At 36.9% G+C, this 24,301-nt stretch overlaps 1 protein-coding gene across 2 annotated transcripts in view; it reads right to left on the bottom strand.

Annotated features, from left to right (window-relative positions):
- MBOAT2 (membrane bound O-acyltransferase domain containing 2) overlaps positions 1-24,301 on the bottom strand; it is a 93,235-nt gene that overhangs the window by 15,807 nt on the left and 53,127 nt on the right. For both annotated transcript variants that reach the window (XM_031056423.1, XM_031056422.1), the window contains 5 exons: positions 19,581-19,676; positions 15,632-15,687; positions 8,494-8,548; positions 7,520-7,703; positions 1,623-1,815 (listed from right to left, as the gene is read on the bottom strand). In XM_031056423.1, the coding sequence (XP_030912283.1) occupies positions 1,623-1,815; positions 7,520-7,703; positions 8,494-8,548; positions 15,632-15,687; positions 19,581-19,676 (584 nt within the window). The remainder of the gene's footprint in view (positions 1-1,622; positions 1,816-7,519; positions 7,704-8,493; positions 8,549-15,631; positions 15,688-19,580; positions 19,677-24,301) is intronic.

Here is a 24,301-nt window from a genome sequence, read left to right as displayed (position 1 = left end):
CTGTCACTTTCAGTCATCACCTTTGCCTGAGCTTTGTTAGCTCAGACACTAACATTTCCTCAACTGATTTTCCAAATTAGGATGGCCACACACAAGGAAATGACACGTGCTTGAATTCATAATATTTTTACGTCCTTGTGAATTTCCTTTTTAAATATCTTTGAAAGTAACAAAATTTGCTGCCTTACATCTGACATTGCTATGCCAACTTCAAATACTGGGCAATAGTTTTATGCTCAATTAGAAACAGCTGGAAACACAAACTCCATAATCTTTTGCAAGCTAGAATGCGAAGACTGTAACTAGAGTAAGTACTAATTTTATTAACTAGCATTTTAGTATTCATTTTAAGTAATTAATTTCATTAACACTTTAAGTGTAAAGAATAGTAATGTACAATGCAAAGGTGTAACATCCAGTAAAACTGTTTAAGCCCCTTACATTCTACTCCTACCATTATAGGTTTAGATGAGACAAAGTGGAAGGAAGAAGGCTAACAAACTAGAAGTACAGAGATGGCATAGTTTATTTTCTTTGGTATTTACCAGAGGAATGCTAGCTCGACACTGCTAGCAAGTGCATAAAGAGGAATCCAACTGAAGTATTAAAGGCCAAAAAAAGCCCAACTGAAATTATTCACTTTTCAGATGACTACTGCTATTTATAGATGATGATGATACGGGTGTATAAGAGCATAATATTCAAAAGTATTTACTTCCACAACAAGCCCCAGAACTACTATATCCAGACAAGCTGCAAGTATTTAATTCATTGACCAGGAATGAAACCAGCAGCTGTAAATGAGTCATGCTGCTCTGCTACCCTAAAGCTTTCTTTATTGCATTGTTCCCACAGATTTTCTCTCAAAAGAACTATCAGACAAATATGCAAAACTGGAGAGGAGGAGGAAGCTGAAGAAATCTGTTGTGTGAGCCACTTTCAAGACGTCAGCTTACTTAAATAAAGCATCTTCCTGTTGTACACATTGTTTTTTTACAAGGAACATGAAGGGAAATGCAAAATATTCTTTAAATGGTATAACCTATTCAAGTGTCTTAAATAAGTAACTAAGCACGTTATCCCACCTGTCATTCAAACTTTTAGTAAACTAAGGCTAAAACTGAAGTGTCACCCATCAAATTCTGAAAATGCCACCTACTATTCACAACAGTATCATGTACCTGAATTCCAAAGTATTAATTTTCTTTTGTGATTGAATAACATCAAGCAAATTTCTGATAACTAACCACAGAAAGAGGTTAAAATTAACTCTGAAGATATGCCAAAAACAAAGGTATCAAAATCAATTTTTAAAAATCATAAACAAAAAGGATTGCACATCAGATTAGATTTACTACTACTTTTTCTTTTTTTAAAGTTACTGTTCATTGGAACACTATCACCTTTTAAAAAGAGAGTGATCACTTCCCAAAAAGAGGCACTATTCAATGTACTTAATACCTTGAAAGACTTAAATGCAATCAGGTTTCCCTAAGGCCTCAAGAGGGCACTGCCACTTTTTAATACACACTGAAGTGTGCACATCTCAGATGAGTCTCAGTACTCTTTGATACTCATCAATGCTCTTTCTGTTATTATTATATTTTTAAACATATACTTACCTAAAGTCCATGCAAAATAATACTTGGGTCTGGCAGCCATAAGAGACACATACAGGTAGAAAAACCTTACAGGCCATGATGCTGTAGCTCTGAAGTTATCATCAATATTGTATTCCACAGGCAAAGTTTTTGTAATAGTCATGTGGAAGAGTAAGGACAGTCCACAGATCAAGAGCTTCTGTGCCACGGCTATCTGAAAATTTAAGGGAGATTCTGTAAGCTTCATTTTTTTGTTTATCTTTTGGAAACAAAGGAAAGTTATAATCTTCCTTCCCTATACAGACATACATATATGCTAATTTTTCAGTAATATATATACAAGCAACTATAAAATAGTTTATAAAAAATGCCTGTTTTACAGAGACTCAAGGAATGTTGTTATATTGATCAAGTTGTGAGCATCACTTCCCATGGTCAAAACAATAAATCCAGTCTGACTACAGTGAGTCTCTAAAACTTTTAATAACCAGAGCACCTTCTGCGAGTCAGGTTTTTTTCCTTATTTTCTTGTCAAATTGCTGAAGCAATTAAATTGTTAAGACATCATAACACAAAACATATAATCTAGGACAAAGTAAGATTATTACTGCAGAGATTCCAGAACAATGGCAAAACTTCAGTTTCTTTTCAGGACCCTTGGCATAATGCAGGTGTTCAATTTCTGCCCAACTCAATACATCAATCCTCTCTGTTACATTATCAAAGCATCTAAATTCTAAACCAACTAAAATACTGAAATTATGTATGAATTTCAGCCCAAATTTCAGCCAATCAGTTCTAGATGGACCTGTTTTCCCAATCAGAGTGATCAAGCTACAATGGTACAAATAAATGCTCACAGATATGTACAAGTGTGGTGTTTAGATAGGACCTACTCAAATTTTCTCAAAACTCAGCTTTGCTATAACCACCACAGTAAAGAGTATGTATCTTCACTAGAACTTTTCTAAGGTTCTATTATAAAACATACAGAGCAATATAAGCAATATATGCCTGACACTGACTGCTTTAAGCCTCTAGTCTGATCCACATCCCAAAGGCAGACACCATATTTTGTGAAAGACCTCAGTAACATACTAAAGCAGGCATCAGCAAGAGAAGCTTGAGAGCTAATTCATTGAAATGTAATTTTCAAGCTTTTGTTTTATGCAATCTCAATATTTAAACATTACTGTTTTAATTTACATTACAATTACACAGATACTACACTTGACAAGAAAACAATCAATCTACTTTTGTTTGAAGCATCAGAACAAAAATATAACCAGAATCTGTCTGTGCTGCTTCCAGTACACCCATCCAAACTTTTAAAGATAACATCCTGCTTCACTGAGAGTTCAGCTCAACATCTAGTTCCGAAATAAAGGGCAATTTTTTTCCATGATACAGAATGGGGCAGTAAATGTCCAACTGAAAGCACACACTTTGGCAAGACACAACATATCAAGATTCACCCAGTTGCACAGATGTAAGAAGTGGTACAAGCTGATTAAAGAGTGAGACTTGGAAAAGCTGGAAGACAGTGAGGGTATTTTTGGATATTGCATATATTTCACTTGGCTCATCTCAGAAGATATTTCAGAGGGGATCAGGAGTCCCAACGATTTCACAAAAAACATCAGCCAGATAATTCAGGAGGCAACTACCTATTAATGGTTAAAGCTGGTGCTTAATTTTTTGTTATATTTGCTTTCTAATGAACTTCATTTTAATACTTTATTCTATTACAAGAGTTCAATGTGAAGAGCATCAGTTTTCCTAAAAGCATTCCTTTGTTACTTCATAACTATTCACAATCCCTCTCTTTGCTACAGCAGAGGGAAAGTTCAGTTGGCTTAACACCTTCAGGATCTTCAATAGAAATGTATGTTCATAAAATCAGTTACTACTAATACTAATGAATCTTTAATTCTGGTAAGCAGTATCTGACAAATACAAAAGTCTGATATTTGTAAGTATCAGAAGGCATCAGCCCAAGTTTGAAGACATTTGCAAGGATTTAACTTAAAGGCCTAAGCCATAATTACAAGTCATGTTCAATTCTGCAGGAGAAACAATAAGCTGGTAACAGTAACGTGCAAGTTAAAACATAAGTATGAATATATAAAATAGGTTCTTTCCATCTGAAGATGACCACAAAGTCTCAAAAAATGTTTTGGCCACTTATAATGTTATCTCTATTCAAAGACCTGCCTTGTGCCACTGCCTCTATTTGGGTATTTTTCTATTAGTAAACAGATGTCATTCACCTGCTTATTCAAAACCAAATAGGCTTTGCATTTCTCTGAAGGTTGTTAACTAAATTGTGGAGGTGAAAACACTTCTTTTATGAAGGAGCATCAGGTTTTCAACAAAATTTATTTTAAGAAAAAATAATGAACTCATACAGTACTGTGCCATGAATTAAACATTTTTTTTAAATTACACTACTTCACTCAATAATTATCAATCCCAGCACTCTGACACCACTTACAGGGACCAGAATCAGGAATAACAGCATCCTTAGAAAATTGTGGTGGAAATAAATCTCCCACCTCTGGGGAGCTGCTGTTTCCACGACTGGTTTAAGCAGAGTTTCTGAGGCCAAGCCAAACACAGGTTGCAATGCAAAGCAGTCCTGCCCTGCCTCCACTCCCTCCCTGCAGGTTTGGCTCCTGCTCCTTAGGTTGAGTCAGAGAAACAAATCAGATGAAAACCTAGATTTTTGGCATTTTGCAGGAGGGGGTTGGTTTGTTGGAATTTTTTTTGGTGGGAAGGTGTAGTGGTATGTCTGGTAGGTTTTGGTGGGTTTTTGTTTGTTTTTTCATGACAAGTTAGTTTCAGACAAATCAAATTATCTGACTCAAACTACAACACTGTGCAATGACACCAACAAAATCATTGTTCAATTTTTCAATTACCTATTGAAATGCACTTGGTAAAACATTCATTCACTTCCTATTATTTAATTAACCTTTTTTTGCCAAGGCATAAATGGGAAATCACTGAATTGCACAGTCACATAAGAGGGTTGGTCAATTTTTACAAGGATGAAGTAATTTGAAGTTTCATTTAATTTACTTAAATTTTAAGTTTTCAACATAGCAAAATAACTGTTCTGTTAAGGAATTAAAAGACAGTAAAATGCAGGATAACTTTGACCTCAGAAGAAGCATAAAATACAAATTATTTTACAACAAAAAGGTAAAAAGACCTGTCTCATCCAGTTTTGATGAACAACTGAGCATACCTGTATAGAAATATGAAACATGATCAACACTGGGAAGGAAAGGAGGTACTTAAGCTAGAAGACATTGCCAGGACAAAACTAGATGTGCATAAATTAGATGGGAATATAATTAGATCGAAAGCTAGATACCTAATTGGAGAAAGAAAGCTGCTCCTGAACCCCTAATTGAAGAAATAAAGGTAAAACACTCACAGAGCTCACAAATTTTAGAAATAAATTACTGCATAAACATGTATAACATATAAAAATAGATTTTAAAAAGTAGAGAGGAATCTTCAAAACTTTTATTTGAATGAACTTGTTCTTGATTTGATAAAGAATCAGTACTTGATACATAATACTGAATGGTATTAAAGCACATTCTGGGGAGGTTGGTACCTCAGACAAAAACTATAGATATTTAAGCAAGAACAGTATAACCTGTAGGAAGATTCTGCATAATAAGCAAGAAAGCAGATATCTGCTGATAGGAATCTTGTATTTTAAGGGTAGCCATAATAAAAAGAAACTTACAAAGACAGATATTAATTTCTGAGAGTTGACACCACTTTGAGCACCAACAACTGATAGCTTGCAAAAAGGCACAATAGGAGGGATATAAGAAGTAAGTTTTAATATGGTGACTTGTTTCATCTAACATGCAATGAACACAGCAAAAGTACTAATCCAAGTTTACATCATGCAGTCAACACACATTATAGAGGAGGAGGCTGGCACGAACTACTTCAGTTATGTAATTGTATTTAACAATAAATGAAACTTACTGTAACTCAGCTCAAGGATTCTTTTTTATTTATGACATTGACATTTGCTGATCCCCACTACATTTCAAATTTTTTTGAGTTACCTAAAAATTTATTCTTCTTGAAATAATAACAAATTTAAAGTATTAATATAAAGTTAATGGTATTTAAATATTCTTCTACAACAAGACAGATTTTAATTGATACAGCAAATGCAGTGAAATTGTGTCATTCATCTTTCTCCAAAAGCACACAATACTCACTGGTGTTATAAAATGCAGCCAGATTTCTCTAACACCAGTTGGGAGATGAAATATCAGGAGCATAAACAGCTTCTCTTTGTTTTTATGTCAAAAGCTAATGCAGCATAAATTGCAAAAGTTTCAAGCATCTTAAGAGCAAATAATTTTAAGGACAAGCACTTACCTGAAAGAAGAAGCCATCATAGGTTTATATTTATTTCTATTGGCCTCATCCATAGTACTAGCAAGTTTATGTGGTAAAAAGCCAGGAAGTCCTATCAGGCAATCAGTGGATGTGTGTCCAGAAGTACTGATACAGGCAGGTTTGGTTTATCTCCATTTATTTGCAATAATTTTACTACATAACACTTTTCTGCAGAAATAGGATTTTAGTACACAAGACTTTACTGGGCCAAAACAACATTTAGAAACAAAAGTGCCTGCAACTTCATGGATACAACACATCAAAGCAGAGTATGGGCCATGTGATGCTGATCTACACAAGGAATTCTCAGCGTCTCACCCTTCCTAACATGTTCCACAGCTCACTTGCATGAGCTTACGTGCTCTGTCAATTCGTGGAGCACCTTCAAGTGTTATCATCCTCCAGCCACGAGTTTAGATTTCAGTCGTGCAAGTTACTACAATCACACGAGATTGGTAGAATGGAGCATGCTAAGAGTCCTCATCTACCTTTCCAAGGGTGGAAGTGGTTGGAGATGCCCCAAGTGATTGGGAAGCACTCCCTGTCGGCCCAGCTGTGGGGCCATGACCTCTAGATGGTAGGACAAGACAAGCAGCTCCATGTGAGAAAACACCTCCATCTGCTCCAGCAACAGCTGGTCTCACAAGACAAGCAGAACATGGACAACTGGTGCTGGAATTAGCAAAAGCCACCCATGTGACCCCATGATAAATCTGCCTCTTATGGGAGGTAAGAATTATCTTAGGCACATGTAAATTTAAACGCCTGATACATTACTACTTCAGACAATATGAAAAGAGTGAAAAGATAATATTCAATACTCTGGGCATTAACCTAATTGGACTAAATTTTAAAAGTTTTGTGAGCTTTTGATATAAATTCAGGTCATACAATCTCTCCTGTAAGGCATGATCAACTGGATTATCTTTTCTATGTATTTGGTCTCTTCCCCGGTTGACCAAAGAAAAAAATTTGGTCTCTTCTCTTCTGTTGACCGAAGGAAAAAAAGACTTATGTGTCCTGAAGTATTGTTCATAGTGTTATGGGTAGTACATATTTTACCACACCTTCAGATCAAAATCCTTCTTTAATACCTCTCTACATGACTGCAAGCATGAAAAATGAAACTACTTCTATGACCTTTTCAATTTGTTACATATGACTGGGTTTTTATGCACAGTATATGCTTTGAAGTGAACATGCGTGAACAGTTTCCATTTAAAGGTGGCTTTTTACCATATAAACTTGTTAGGAAGCTCCAAATTAATCTGCTTTTATCCACAAGATCCAGACTGGAAACCATGGAGAAAACCTGCCTTTAAAAAATAAGCATGTAACTTTTTGAACGGGGAACTATTCCGTTGATGAATGAACTCCAGACTCAGCTCAGCAGTTATGCCTGTAAATGAAGAGTGCAAACCAAGCTTTCCATGCAATGATTCCATAAGCATCAGCACTGCAAGAGTCACACATCTTACATTTGGGGAAGGATCCGTTTGTTCATACTTTGTATCTTCCTTCCCATTTGCTTCAGACTGTTGCAGTTGGTATGATCTGCCTTCAATGAAAGTAATATAGTCTTTGTAAGAGCATAACGGGCCTGCCAGGATACCCATGAAATTACAGTTGTAACTTAAATACTCCAGTAGACTTGGCATGCGTCTGTAATTCAAAGACAAGCAACTGGTGAGATGGGTTGTGTAGTTCTTCAGGATTTCCACAGTAGGAAAAGTCACACTCCATGCTACCACACACACTAACTGCAGTAAAAACCACATGGACAAGAGCAGTCTGTCTGTCTTTTGTAATCACAGCTTGAAACATTCTACACACAGCATTTCTTTCCAGTCCATACTGGGCATTGTGAGACAGACCTCCTGAACTCTACTGAGTCTCTCCTTGCCCAGCAGAGGTGTTTGACTGAAGCTGAGCCTGAGGAAGGAAAGGGAGGGCTGTTTTCCTAAGTGTTTGTTCAACTGTATAAACTATTTTTCCCCTCAACAATTGAATCAATAAACAAAGGTTTGGGCTAATTTGCAATAATTTCAATTAAAACAAATGTCTCAACACTCTCTTGCCCAAAGCAACATACTATTTTCAAGTGTCCCGAATAAAGAACTGAGAAAAGGCAAGTTAAATACTGAAAAACAGAATTTAACAATGTTTCTTCACCAACTACTTCATGCATGTACTGTTTACTAGTCTCCTATCTGATATGGCAGTCATTTGCATAGATTGCATAGAACTTAGAATGCTCTAAGTAACTATAAAATCTATTCCTAGTGATATTTTTCAGAAGAACAGATATACAAATTAAACAAAAAATATATAAAAATATGGATCTGTTTTATATGAGCTTGTAAACTCTATCTTGAACCTGAGCTGTAGAAACTGCACAGAGCATTAAGAAAATACACAAAACATCCCCAGAACAGGATGTCTGAAAGCCTACCTTACAGCTAAACACCTCTGGGATGGAGTCAAGTCTTCATTTTTCCGAAACATTCCTAGGGAAGAGGACAAGAAAAAGAAAAAAATAAAGAAAAGCTAAATCCTCCCACATTTTACTAAGCAGAATAAGCCTCATGCTGCAATGTAATTTCATAATGCCTCAAGCAATTTCAGAGCTATTATATCACATAACATTTTTGCTGGAGTTGGATCAAACAATTCTTACTGACAAAATCACAAACTCTCATATCTTCAGTTATATCCAGCAGTGCCATGAAATCATGTCGATTTCAGGAAAGCATTGACAACTTGAAAAAAGCGTTAACAAAAACAATTCTCCTACATTAGTTGAGACTTCAAAGTCTGCAGGTTTTAAAACCCTTTATTTCCAATTCTGGAAACAGGACAAGCCCCAAAACACGGCCATTGTCATAGCCACAGTCACTGCGGTTTCCATGCATAAAACAGACACAGTCCAAGAGAGATTTTAGCAATTGGAAACTTATGGCAGACCTCAAGAACAGCTTTGCACTGCAAGGAAAGGTTGTGACCAAGCTCCAGTGAAGCAGGCATGGCAGTAAAGGGCGCCACAGCCTTTTTCCTGAGCACTAACAAGAAGCTCTAACCCCTGCTAGCAGAAGGGGGCAGTCCAAGTCTAAGTTCAACAACAAGACTGAGTTTACTTCTTGCCATATGTGGCTATTTCTGAAATGCTGGCAACCTATCCCTGAGAAATAGTCTTCAAAATCTGTACTCTCATGAAAGAGAAAAGTAAAAAATAAGACTTTCAACATTTTCATTTATTATGAAATACACTAATTCAGGGGAACAAAAAAAGTAAGAGCTCCCTCCTTCAGACAACCCTGGCTAATACCAGCCAGCACTGCCTCCAGAATGACCACTTCAGGTCCTCCTGCAGCCTTCTCTAGTGGCTCAGACAGACCCACATGCAGCCATTTCCTGCTGTTCATATTTGCATTTTTTTCTTTGCCATTGCAAGTACTAAAAACTTTATCCACATAGCTTCCTAAAGGAAATCAAATTTATAGGATCACACTTCAATTATCTTTCTCCACAGCAGTGCTTAAACCCAGTAGCCAATTTCTAATCTAAGTTTGACAAAAGAGCAGGGCAATATAAATATGAAATCCTAATGTGCTTTATGAAAATAGATGTTTCTATAGAAGATAGTCCTCCTGTCATAGAAAGGTTGCCTTCAACCCCTCTCCTTGATGCCAGTAAATCCATAGAGGGGAGCCCTTATTCTTGATCCAGGGTAAGTTTCAACTGGAGCCAATTTTTTTTTAGATATCAAAATCAGTCAGCCTTATGACAAAAAAGATTGAGGAGCTGAGGGGAAGTAAAAGCTAATTTAATTCTATGACTCATGGAAACACTTGTTATCTACAAAGAAGGAAATTCTGTTGTCTTAGTGTGTGACTCCAGTGTGGCCACAATCTATACACACTTATGACTTCAAAACCACACTTCAGGTCTTCAACAAAGCTAAGAATACAGAGGGAGCTACCAACTTGCCACCTCCTCTCTTTCAATATGACCTGGGAAAATGCCTTCCTTGGTCCTGATCCCTCAGAGTTATCAAAAGTTATCTCCATTCAGACTCATTCAAGGCAAGAAACTGAAGAACAAATTATCACCCCTTAATTTCATTCAGCACCTTTGATGCCTCAGGTTTTAGCTTTTCTATTTTTCAGATTCTGTGTTGCTTTAGTATGTGGGTCTGGGCTTCATATTAGGGGATGGTAAGCTCTCTTCACAGAGTAGGGAGACAAAACAATTCCTTCTCTAGCTGGGGACCCAAGGATGGCCGATCCAGATCTCAGGCCCAAGAGCATAAACAATGGTGAACTGAAGAGAGAAAAACAAGAAGGATGGGACATCATGGGCTAAAGCTGTAATTGGACAATTAACTCCAATATGCTAATGGACCAGAACTTATAAAACTGTGAGACCCTGTGCCCAGTCATCCATTCTTGTGACCATTTTGGGCTCACCTGCAGTGTAGCCCTGGCTGGGCTCTTGTGCTGCCCAAGGTGGATCTATTGAGGCCTGCTAATAAATCCCTACTTTATTCTTTAGCTCTGTCTAGTCTCTGTTCTAGGTCAGCCTTCACAAGGCATCACCTTCTCTTCCTCATCATTACATTTTCACATCTTCTTGCTTCTGTAGCAATGAGACTTTTCTGCTGATAAAGGTACTGAATAAAAAATGTGGAAGAAGCATTTTGAAAGATTCCGTAACCTTTAAGGCCATAATATTACAGTTCTCAGGTAGTGAATCTCTGAATTTAATATAAACAGAAATTTAACACAAAGACACCTATAGATGGATGTAGACCCCATCACATAGTGAAGTGCCCCATACAGAGCCTTCAGTCTCTCACAGCCCACACAATGTAAACTGACTGGAGCAGGAGCCTCCTTTGCCATTATATTTCATGTAAGTATTTTACCCTAAAGTCAGAAAGAGGAAGCAATCACCCAGTGTGTCCAAATGAACTTGCATAAAGCCAGATTAGTCATTAAATAAAGGTAATTAGTCAAATGAAATATTTCATATTACAAATGTGTGATGAAAAAGGAGGAAAGACCCTCAAACCTGAAATAGAAGAATCTAATCAATGGAATATGATCTATGGTTTTGGAGAGGTAGAAGGAAACAGGTTTAAAACAGGTTTTAGTTATGTTATGTATGTAATTGTTACATACATACATATGAAGTCATTTAAGGCCCAAATAACTTCGTGAGCAATGCACTTGCTGTCTAAAACATACTGCATCCAAGTAGGCTTCCATTAATTTTTCATTTCCCTATCTCACGAAGGTTTCCCTCCAGCCAGCAGATTCTTTGAGGTCAGGTTAGTGGCTTTCCCTGCTTTGTTGGATTTTTTTTCAAATGCCTTCAAGGCCCATTCATCATCCATTCATCACCTTAGCACAGCATGCAAGAACATGATGATCTCTGTCATACTCTTGAAAGCTTTCAGGAAGCTACTGTTAAGATTTTTTAAATCATAGAAAATAAACATGGAAGAGGTGCTCTTACATTGCTGCTTATTCAATATGAGATGAATTAATAAATACACATTCACTACTTCCCAAGCCCATGGAAACAGAGATCTGATAAACCATAGCTGTTCCCTACCTACTACACACTGGAGATGAAGAACTCCCATTTCAGCAGCACACTGCTGCTAGGGAACTCATGAGGTTTTGTAGCATTCCTTTGGGGATTTTAAAAATTGCTTTCTTCTGTCCTAAATGAAGAGACTACCACAAAAACTGCAGCTCCTTCTTACTACCAAATCACACAGCAGAGATTAGAGAAAATGGGTTTTATTGAACATCTGTTAGAGAGGTGAAACAATTCGGTCACTCAGCAACTGTAACTCCATTTTCTCATCTGTAAAGCAGGAAAGACTCCTATGTTCCTTCCTTGGTAAAAGACTTATGTAAATCATCAGGAAAAAAAAATTTCCCAAGTGGCCTACATCATGAGGAAGTTCTGTCTTTACATTCCTTCTCAAGAGCCCATATCCTAACGGTAACAAAGCCAACGCCCTTAGGCACACACCACTATCCTGGCACACAGACTTTATTATGGGATATTATGACTGCTTCTCAGCTCTCACTACAACAGTATTTACAAATATTATCACCCCATCTTTGTGGTTAAACTTCTCCACTTTTATACTTGTATGGAAATCTGGCTAATCAGTAACTAAAAATGCCTAGACATAGGATTATATATTAATAATAACCATAGATCCTATCACAGGCTCTGTTGCAATTACAGTAAATTTTTGTAGTTCTGAAGTGAATCACCAACTGAGCCCAAATGCTTGTTGTTGTTAAAACATTTTAAGATCCAAAGACAGCCAATAACAATTTTAGTTGTTATTACCACACTGGCAGCGACAAAGACAAATAGGTAGAATGCCCATTGAGTAAAATTGAAAAAAAACCTACAAAAAAAGCAAGAAAAATTACAAGTCTTCATATCCAGAGAGCCATACAAGCAAAACAGAGGCACAAAATTATACTTGAAAACTTAGAAGGGTAAAAATACAATATAATTCCTTTAACCACTAAGGATACATATGATAAAAAATAATTTGGTAACTGATACTGAAACAATAATCACTATGCTGTCACTATCACAACAGAGAGCACATTAAAAAAGTAAATAAAAATCAAGAGGTAGATGGAGACAGAGCATTAAAAGGAAATCCTAACCATAATAAGAAAGCAACAAGTTACCAAATAAAAACCCCAAAACAGCACTACACCATGACAGTTTCACTGATATAATTAACAGAAGTATTAGAAAGCAATGTTTTTTGTTGAACAGCTGCAAATTTTTTGTTCTAATAAAAATAAAATTCCTTTTTCTCCCTTAACTCTGTTATTCGCCTGAAGTGTTGCTTAAACAAAACTAAATCTTCACATAAAGAATTAATATGGACATGAGCAGTCTCCAAATTACATAAAAACATTTCTCCCTTTAGAATATACATGTGAGATGCCAGGGGTAATCAGCAAAAAATACAAAGCAAATGTTAACACACTGACTACTCATTTTTGGCATTGCTCATTTGAGTAACAAGGAACTGCAAGGTAAGAACTACCAAAGACTGAAGTTCAAAATGCAGATCAGAATACATGAAAGGCATACTCCAGTTCTCTTCAGGTGTAAGTTTGTGATCCATGCAAACTTCTGGAATGTTTGTATTGTACAGCAAGCTTAAAGTACAGTATCAGAGAATAGGTTGAATTGGAAGGGACCCCCAAGGATCATCAAGTCCAAATCATATGCAACTTGCATTTAATTTCCCTGCTTAAAAAATCCCTCATGGTAAGAGCACAAGGGTCTAACAGTTATAGGGGTAGCTGTTATTAGTGTATGGGATTCCATACTAGTTTTCAGCTTGGAATCAAGCATATCCACTTAGCTAGACAGACACTTGAATATGCAGCAAGAGTGAGTGGCCTTTGTGGCTACACTCAGTTCACTGCAGGACCTTCAAATGAAACCAGCTGAAGACAACAAACTGGCTGCCATGGAAAGATCAAGTCCAGAAGACTGGCCCTCACCAAATACCAATCCAGCTACCACTGGAATCTTGAAGTTTACCAGGAACTCCCAACACAGCAACATTTTTTTCCAGTTGTTTATTTTCATGACACTCATTGGATGTAGTGGTAAAAAATGAGGGAAGAAAATAAAGTAATTGGTGTTTAATATAGCCAAGCTGATGTGACTAGAAGCTCAGAGCACCATTAATCACTTAGAATTATTTGCAACATTATCTCCTCTCCTGTCCCTATATCTCTAAGTAATTTCCAGTGGAAACATGTACCATTGTAGAGTGAACAAAAGCCCACTGACAGCAAGGCTTGTTTTCATTAATTTTTCATGAAGGATCCCTTTTAGGCTGTGTAAGATTAAAAAATGTTGCTTTAATGCAATCTTAGTCTCCCCTGCACATCTTTTCTTATCATCTCATGACACCAGACTATCAGCTGCTTCTGAGCTGACATTGGTCACATCAACTTTGAAAGTCATGTTTACAACTGCAACTGTGACCATCCAACTCAAGGAATCTGCTAAACTGCAGACACAACCAGAGAAATTTTTCCAATATACTGTTAGTTACTACTCAAGGGCTGACAAAGAATTTAAAGGTCAGTAAGGAACAAAATGTCAAGACTTACACTAAAAATTCAGTGTATAAAGAAACCCAGAAGAAAATACAAATTATCTGAATTAATTTAAGTAGGAAAAAATCTAGTCTAGTTCATGATGAAAGTTAAGAATAGAGCTGACTAAATGAAACATTTGTCTCAAGATTGCCAGGAACACTCACATGCTTGTTCCATACCACCACTCCACTATTTGTGCATGATGTCAGCAAATTCAGAATAGCTCTTTCCCCTAGCAAAATAATAGTAAGAGGAAGCATTCATGCTTGATACCAGAACTATTACTTCCTTATAATAACCTGTTTCCACTAACCTGTGTACTCTGTTCTTCAGTTGATTAGATTGCAAAATTACTACTTCTGAATATATTTTCTCTGGAAGGTAAACATCAATGTCTTTGACCAACTAGATAAGCCCAGCATTATTTATTTTCATTCATACAAAAATATTTTTAAAATGTCTTTTCCCAACTTTTCATGTTCCTGAAAGTTTTTGCCCACAGGCTTCTCTAGACAGTGCCACTTAACAATGGAAAAAACATTAAACGCCAAGAGCACTAAAGCCAGGATGCATATGAGACAGAAACACATTAAACTTCATGCATAGTGTTAATAAGCAATATCAGAACAGCAGGTGTCTTGATCCAGGTGTCTGGAGCTACACTCCCAAAGCTTCAACTGACATCTGTAGCTCCAAGTGATTCAAGCTAATTGGACAGATTTATGAGATGACATTTTCAAACTTTATAATGAAAATTACTCCTTTGAATTTCGAGGTAACTGAAAACCTAGCTATTCTGCCCATGAAAGCCAACATTAGGATTCATTGTCACAGGGCCCACTTACCTGACGGATACATCTGACAGGAGGAAAGACATAAACATAATTAGATAATCTCCCTGTTCACAGCAATCTGTTAGCTATGAGTGTAATTATGATACTAAACAAAATGAAATGCACAAAGGTTTTATAAAAATCAGCATATATGGCACAAACTAGGGAAGTGCTCAAGAATTAGCATTTTAAAACAAAAGGTGCTCAACAAGTGAAATTACATGTGCTTTTTCTATCCATCTGTCAGTGACAGAGGTCTCTGAATCTGGAAGTTCTTTAGTTAAATCTCACAGTCAATACCTGAGCCCAAAACAATATCATTGCTCTTTAGACATCGACTCCAGAAGTGTCACTGGTCTGATAAGTCATATCTTCTGCACAGTGTCAGCATTTTTAGATCTTCTGTAGAGTCCAAGCAACATTTCTCAGTACTGTCATTAATAAGCATCAATGAAACAACTGAGACACAGAAATTTATATTGCCTTGAAACACAAAACTGGTCCAAAGTAATTCACTGACTCATGATGAACTTTGGTAAAATTTATTTTGTACAGAAAATTAAACACAGTAAAGAAATCTTACCATCATGAATCTCAAATGCCAAACTAGTGATCTTCTGTGTAATTATCATCATTGGACTGTCACAAAAAAAGGGAAGAAAGAACAATTTAGAGACAAATTCAAGATTTTCTTTCACTTATAAATACCAGGGGATTTATATTAGGACTCCAGGTTAACTACTCTAAGCTGGAACATCTTCAATGCAAGCACAAAGTGTTTAGTTTTTTCACTCAAACCATTGCAGTTTTCAATGCAATGAGAAGAATTTAAGCCTTAAATGCATTATTTGATAACACCTGTCTTTTATTGCTGCATTAGGTTCTACAAATACAGTTGAAGTGTTTCACATGTATTTTTTACTAACAGTTTATTTTTTTTACAGGGAGAAGAGCAAAGAAGAAAGGACAGAGCAATTATATTCATTGCAAGACACGGCAGCAGTAAGTAAAGGACAAGAAAATTATAGCAAAGTTGAATATTAAAATAAGTTATTTAGCTATGCAGACCACTTCCATGGTTTCTACTAACACCTGATCCTATCTTTGATTTTTCCATCGAGAATTATTATTTGCTCCAAGTAAATATACCTGGCAAAACAAAAATCCAGCATAATTATGCTGGCTCAAACAGAGTTCACTTTGTTCTGAATTTGGTAGACTTGAGTGAATCTTAAATGTCCAAGAAATATTCTGCCATGGCTATCCAAGTCAGTTTTGTACTAAGAAATTATACTATTTTCATAGTATCTAAGAGCTTTTGCGAGATGCGAATCTCAACATTATGAACGCCCTCCCTGGGGTAGGGAAGCAATGGGGAATGCACAAAGTAAACTACTACAATTTAGAAATTTAATGTTTAAATCAGATCTCAAAAAACACATCAGGGGTTGAATTTACCTAGAAGCATCTGAGCTGGAGAAAAAAAAAACCAAACAACAAAACCAACAACAACCACCAAACAAACAAACAAAGAAAGAAAAATAACAACAGCAAAGAAAAAACCCTCACAATAAAAAAGCAATGCTGTACAATGGGCATTTAGTTTTGTTCACGTCGTCTTGAGTGCACTTGGCATCTTCGTAACATATTAAGTTGGCACAGAAAATCCAAAAGCCATCAAGTCCTCCTTCATTAACAAGACAGTATTTTGCCATATGGTTCAGTCCATCAAATTGATTTTCTTTTCAGGTAATGGTTAAAATGGTTTCAAAGTACACAATTATTTCCAGTCCTCAACATGCACTCAGGGGAAAAAAAATTCTACAGTACTACCAGTGCCCCAAAATCCTGATACCAAGACTAGAGTGACACACAAGAGTCATAAAGGAAGAAGGCTAAACAGGAACAGATAGTCTGATAAATCCCTCATACCTTTTTCTAGCATTTAATCTGTAGGCCTGCCTGGTGCTGGCAGAAATCCCCAACTGACTCTAACCATAATGGGCTTTCCTTCTGTAAGCAGACATGTGACAGCATGAGTCCTGCCTGGTGGAAGGATGGAGTCCAGGAGGAGCTCAGTCAGCCCTTACATTAATTCCAGCTGATAAATCTGTCATTGTTATCATAGCAGACCCTGGTATTCTATTTTTTTTTCTCTCCTGAAGTGGTTATTCCAGTACCATCAAATATTTGGCTGAGGAGCAAAAATCTAGAGACTAAAAGAGGAAGAGTCATTCTTGGCACAGTGAGGCTGTGAAGCAGGATTTTAACAATCCCTTTTAGGTGCTGGCAGAAAGGCAAAGGAGGCAGCTGGGATCTGTTAGTACTGCAGCCAGGACCACACAGCTCTGCACAAGCAATTGCATCTCCAGCATGAGGTGTCCCCAGCTTTCTCCACTGTCAGTGCACTGAGACCTTCCTTCAAATTTTGAGCAGATTTTCTCAGCTTGGGAACCTCAGACAAGCCCTGCATGCTAGGAGAAATATCTAGGTAAACACACATTAAAGTTCTTTTGGGGCCAACCATATACAAATCCATGCCAACATCTTTAGAAAGAAGAACTTGCTCATACTGGAGCTCAGCAGCTAGTTAGGCAACTTTAGGGTTTTTTTGAGCTTACTCTCTTCTCCCAGAACCAGAGAAAGTTTTATTTCTCTGCCTGTTTTGGAAGTAATCTCTGTCTCATGTCAAGGGAGCACAGGCAGTGTATGCCAGAGATGTAATGTGATATGCATACATCAAGCTCCCAAACTGGTGCATGAAAGGGTGGTTTCAATCTGTCATCTCAAACACACAATCAGACAGTTGGATCCAGGCTTCAGAAAAGTTCTGTCCAGAGCACAGAGCTCATAAATCATGGAATAGTTTGCGTTGGAAGGGATCTTGAAAATCATCTACCTCCATCATCTCTGCCCTGAGCAGACACCTTCAATTAGATCAGGTTGCTCCATCCAACTTGGCCTTGAACTTCTCCAGGGATAGGATGTGGGAATCTTTGGACATGTTCAGACCTAAGAGAAATCTCTAAGCTACCACCAAGCCGTCAGAGCCACATCTGAAAGCAGTACAGGCCCATCTGAGCAATGGTGTGCTCAAGCTCTACTAACTGTTTTGAGAATGAGAACAACAAAGTGCAATTACACCGTTTCCACAGTCAGCTCAGAACTTTGATCACTGCAGGGGCCCTACAGTGAACTGGAAGGGACAGCATCTGGATTACAGTTTCACTAGTAATGGTGAAATTAAGTTCAGCATCAGTAAATCTTGTGTCTTTATGCATATGACTGTGCTGCAAGCTCTTATTACAGCCAGTGGAGATGTGGTCCAGAGTCAGGGGCATCTGACAAGTGACCCAGTTCACACTCAGGTAGACACTTAGTGCTGGGTCAGCTGCAATGCCCTCCAGCCTCTACTGTCCACATCAATCACATCTCTGCTGACTACAACTGGAACTTGGGTATCTGGCTTGAAGGCAGACACTTGGATGTAAGACAAATGTAGGAAGATGTTGTAGAAGGTAAGAAGATAAAGATGACAGAAAAGATGAACTCAACCATAAGAGCTTTTTGCTTCAGCCTACAAGTTAATTTTGTCAACTACATGCCTGTTACCAATAAAGACTGAGAAGTAACAAGGCTAACAAGTACAATTCTATCACAGGTTATGCTAAACTACAGAGACCACTGCCATTCACAGTATCCCTGGAAAGTATATAATGCATTATTTTAAGCAGACTAGCAAGTATTCCTCATCTCTTTTTTTTTGTCCTCCAGAATATACACTCTCCTTTAAATCAACAAAAGCACTATCACAGCAGCAAACTTGTTTTTAAGAAATGTTGTACTTCACTTCTCTGCATCTGCAGTAGAAAGAAGAATTACCAATATGGTTTATTTTTATTTTGCCCATTTAATTCTGTTTTGCTCCTATACAGTTCAAGTCAAATATAGGTATAAGTTCATGATATAATATGAGGGCAAACAGACAAAACTTTCTGTTTCTCTGTGACTACCTCAACATCCAGGTGCCTGTCTACTTAGCTTTCTCCTTCTGGAACATCTAACATAAAATGAAAAAAAGAAAGAAGCTAAAAGCTAAATTCCATAAAATGTTCAGATTTTCCTCAAAAACTGGTATCAGACTGTGCCAGGCAAGTAAGTACACCAGACATAATTCAAGGTTCATCATGCTGTCAAGGATGGAAGCAGACACTTTAATGGAAAAATCAGTAAGAAAAAACTCCCATAGCCACCAAATCCTTTATGCCATTCAGCCAGGAACAAGAGGCAATAGATAACACATTGGTGGTTCTAAGAACAATTGTTCACAAAAATTCTGTTTGTGTGATTAGAGCATAGTTATTTATATATTTGCATGTCTGCCAATATGCACATACATGCTCCCAAAGTTTTAAAGGTTGACACAATTAACTGGGGGGGAGGAGGGGAGAGTAACAAATAAAAAATCCCCAACAACAAGAGATACAGTATCACTTAGGAAGAAAAGATAGGAAGATTATTTTTCTCCTTACCCAGAAAAATCAGCAGAATACTGTCCATAATCAAAGATATAGACCCTAGTAATTTGGCACACAGTGAGGTATCCTAAAGCGAAAACAAAGCAATACCTGGAAAGAAAATGAGGGAAAAATTTCAATTAAAAATCATAAACATTTCTCCACTGAATAAAGTACCATTTCAATAGAGTTCAATCTCCAATTATTTCTAGAAAATATTACATAATAGGAATCTGTAATTACACTTTATTCTGCCTGAGGTTTTTTGCAATGTTTATTCTATGCAAGCACATATTTTTTTATTTGAAAGTGTGCAGTTCAACCATAGAAATTCTATTGTCAGTAGCCAAAATACTTAATCACACCCATAAAGCCTAGAATTTACAATTGTAAGCACCACTGTAAGAACTGCAAGTCCTATAAAGAGAAAATTAATCTGTTAAGGTTGGTTTTTTTGTTTTTTGTTTTGTAGTTCAGAGCTAATTTTTGTCTCTATGAGCATAGAGTTTGGAAAATGATACATCAAATAATTTCCATTGCATGTACTGCTATGCATTCAAAATTCAGTACCACAAATCGTATTGCTGCTGTTTTCAAAGGAACTGGAAAAGTCAAGTAATTTTCAAATACACATATTAAAACACAGTAGAGTGAAAAAGGAACAGGACACCTTTTGTCTTCTATTAAGCTGATCCTGAGCAAATGTAAGAAAAAACACATATAGGAACTATAAAAGTGTTACAATGTTATAACTAGATGAACTGTGAAAGTGTTCTATGTATGACTAAATTAGTTTTACACACCGTTTTCTCGACCACACTAGTGAGAACTGATCTGCCAACACACCTCACAAAATCTGCCAGATGTTCTTTGAAGTCCAAAAGGACAGTGAATGCCAGCAGAAACTTAACTAATCCTTTAGGACTTTAATGTATGAACTCCACAGTCTTTACTTCATGCACAAGACTGATGTGCAATCCCTGCAGCAGGCTGTACAATACATCCAAAATTCAGTTAGAATGAAAATATTCATTCAACAAGCTGAAAATCACAGCCAGGACTGGATTTAGGTGAACTAGTGAGGGACACTGCAAGACTACTTTGGAACATGACTTTCTTTTCCAAATAAATATTTTTCAAGAATTTATTAAGAAATCTAAGGTCTTAGAAACTATTCTTCAATCTGACACTTGTAGTTTAACCTTTAACTGAAAAACACGCTATATATAAACCATTGAATATTTTAAAGCATCCAACTTTGAAATTACAGATTACCTTATATACCATTAAATTACATGTATTTTGGTGAAAAAAAAATAGAGGGTCTGTTTTAGCAATAGTTTATTTTCTGTTTTCATTAATACTCATAATCCAGTATTATTCAAAACAGTATTATTCTGGGAGACTAACTGGTACAAAAGTGCTCATAGTAGGAATACACTGGCACAGGTTGCCCAGAGAGGTGACAGATGCCCCATCCCTGGAAACATTCAGGTTGAATAGAGCTCTGAACAACCTGATCTAGTTGAAGATGTTCCTTGCAGGGTGGACTAGATGTCATTTAAAATTCAATTCAAAGTAATCCACAGTTCCATGAAATAAACAATAGTCATCATGACCAACATGGTAGGGGTTTCTCACAACATTCAGTTAATACCCACACTGAAGAAGTACAGAAATGGAAGAAAGAAAAACAAAACACCTTAAACTTCTTGATTTTATTCCATATTTCAGTCTAAAACAAAAGCTGTCTTCTGACAGAGCAGTGAAGTTTGCTGCTGTTGCACTCAGTAAACACAACTATGAGTCTTAATTATCTTCCAGTTATGTCAGCCACAGTTCCAAGTTACACACAGAATGGAAGACTGAAAATTTTAAATTGATGAGTAAAACACAGGAACTTGCAACCCATACAATGCTTTTCAACTTCCACCTGCATCTCTGCACATTAGTCATGCCACATCACATCCCTTGCTCATGAGAAATGTCATTTCACCAGGCAAAGTGCAGCAATATGTTCTCCCCTAAAGAAACTTAAAAGCTTTATGACAGCTTGCATCATTCCTGTTGTTTCTTCTGCAGGTTTGTAGTGCAACTTGCTGATCATCCTAACTCTCATGCAAATCCATCTTTAGTTAAAGAAAATCAGATAAGATCTGAAAATGTTTTGAGAACTTTCTAGAATACTCTTACCACATGTTTCTTACTCTCTTCAATAATTCATTCACCAACCCTTAGATCAGAAAATTGAGTGAAGTTTTGCAGAGCTCAACCACATCAAGTTTTACCCAGCTATAAAGCTAATTACAAGCTTCACACAAATGCAATTTACCCAACTTTCTCCACCAGCAGAAAAGCAATTGGTCTTAAAAGTCAATGTTACTCTATACTTGTTTCTCCCTGTATAATGTTCTTGTGAGCAGAAAGATGAAAGTATTTCAGACTGAACATGAACAGCTACAAGCAAGTCACAACACTGTTATTATTACAAGTAACTTTTAAACAAACTGACCTGCAATGAACATAATACCTGTATTATGTAACAGAAAGACATAAAAACATTCATTTTAAAATGTGACTAATTCCCAGGATCTTTGTCAATAAAACCTTACTTTATCTATCGACAGATGCACCAAATTCAGACACATCTGGAAGACACTGTAGCACGTACCAGAAACCAGAACACAGTGATATGCTTAACTCCTAATTAAAAGTTTTAAAAAAAGAAAGAAATTAAGTAAACAATACTGCATAGCCTATTATATAGACGGGCTTTTCTTGTACAGGTATTTAATATAATATTTCAATTCTTTACAATTTTTAACATCTTAGAACACTAAAAACAGTATGCAATATGTTTTACCCATAAAATTTTATCTTTCCTTTAAAAAGAAATGTATCAAGTAAACTACTCAATGTTTTTTAGAAGTATATTCCAGTATATCATAAATGAAGTACTTTAACTATACAAATAAATATTACAATATATAGAAAATTCTAAGTAAGCAACCTCTCCATGTACTTCTTTACAGAAGGTGTTCATAAAGAGAACATCCATTTATTTCAATTTTTTTAAAAGGCAAATTAATCTCTTATTAGCAAATAAAATACATTGTCCTAATCACTATTTTTTGTCTAGTCATGTTTTGACAACTAACATTAAGCAACATACATATCAGGAATTTTTACCTGCACGTATACATATAAAACCAAAAAGGCATGCTTCTATCTATGTGCGTGTATATATATATACATATATATATATATGTATGTATACACACACAGAGATATAAAGGGTTTGATTCGTTCCCATTACACGAACTTTCTTCCAGTCTTCAAACATCCTGATGGAATTTGATATGCATTTCCTATTACACTTCCTACTGCTAACATTACATAGAATGACCTGAAAGACCATTTCTGCTAATGCAGAAAACTTCAATCTCCTCCCTGTACCCCTCTTTTTTATTGACCTCACAAGTTTAGCACAGCCAACCCAACAACAGCATTGTTCACTTCAGTGTAAAGTGGTTGGATTTTGTTTGAACAGTTGATTATTTTTTTCCTACAGGCAAAGCATTTTTAGCCAGTGTTACCTTACAATTTCATTCCACATGACACAGCATCATGGTTTAACTCCAGCTGGCAGCCACTCCCTCACTGCGTCCACCATACACCCACCACCCATGGGGAAAGGGAGGAGTAGAAAGAAAAGATGAACCTCATGGGCTGAGATAAGCACGTTTATCAAGTGCAACTAGATATCATAATAATAAATATACTAATACTGATAATAATTGAAATTACAAGGAGAAGAACAACAAATAATAGAACCCAAGAGAAAAGAGATGCACAGTACAATTACTCATCACCTGCTTACTGAGGAGCAGATCAGTCCCCTTCCAGGTAAGTCCCCCCAGTTTATACAGTGACCATGTCACTCTATGGTATGGAATATCCCTTTGGCCAGCTCAGGTCAGCTGTCCTGGCCATGCTTCCTCACAGCTTCTTGTGCACTTCCTCACTGGCAGAGCATGGGAAACTGACATGGATCTGACTTATAGCAAGCATTACCTAGCCACAACCAAAAAGTCAGTGTGTTATCAACACCATTCTCATACCAAATCCCAAGCACAGCAATGCACCAGCTACTAGGAAGAAAATAGCATTGTCCCAGTCAAAAGCAGGACATACAGCAGGCATCCTGCCCAGCACATCCTGTGTAACAGGAAGACATAAAGGCTCAGACAAAGTCTCCATCTAGCCCAGGATCCAGAAATGAGTGCTCCCCACAGCAGGAGCTCAAACACAGATGCCCAGGAATGCAGATGAGCAGAACAAGCACAGAAGTTGCTTCCCAGTGTTCTCCCACACTCAAACCATCAGCATAGACCCAGATTCAAACACATTATCCACATGTTTAACAACACTCAGCATAGTACACCTCTATCAACTTCTGGCTCCAAAGCTCATCTTTGCCACACTCTGTTGCTCCAAATACACTTGACTCAACATCTTTAGCACAACCATACACAAATTTTGTAGAACTGAGTGAGCCAGCAGAGCCAACTTATATAAAGCCCCCACATATTTTAGAACACAAAGATTACATATGTGGTTTAAAGGCAGAACCTCCATCTTTTACCTGTGTTCCTCAGAAATTTTGGGTTGCGAGTCAAGAAAGAACACCCACAGGTTAATTCTAGAGCTTTGTCTCTGCTGATGAGCAAGCTGAG

This window comes from Geospiza fortis, unplaced genomic scaffold (genome assembly GCF_000277835.1).
Source record: "Geospiza fortis unplaced genomic scaffold, GeoFor_1.0 scaffold81, whole genome shotgun sequence".
Classification (NCBI taxonomy): domain Eukaryota; kingdom Metazoa; phylum Chordata; class Aves; order Passeriformes; family Thraupidae; genus Geospiza; species Geospiza fortis.
Note: the sequence above shows the minus strand (reverse complement) of the source record. Positions and strands in the feature narration are given on the sequence as shown.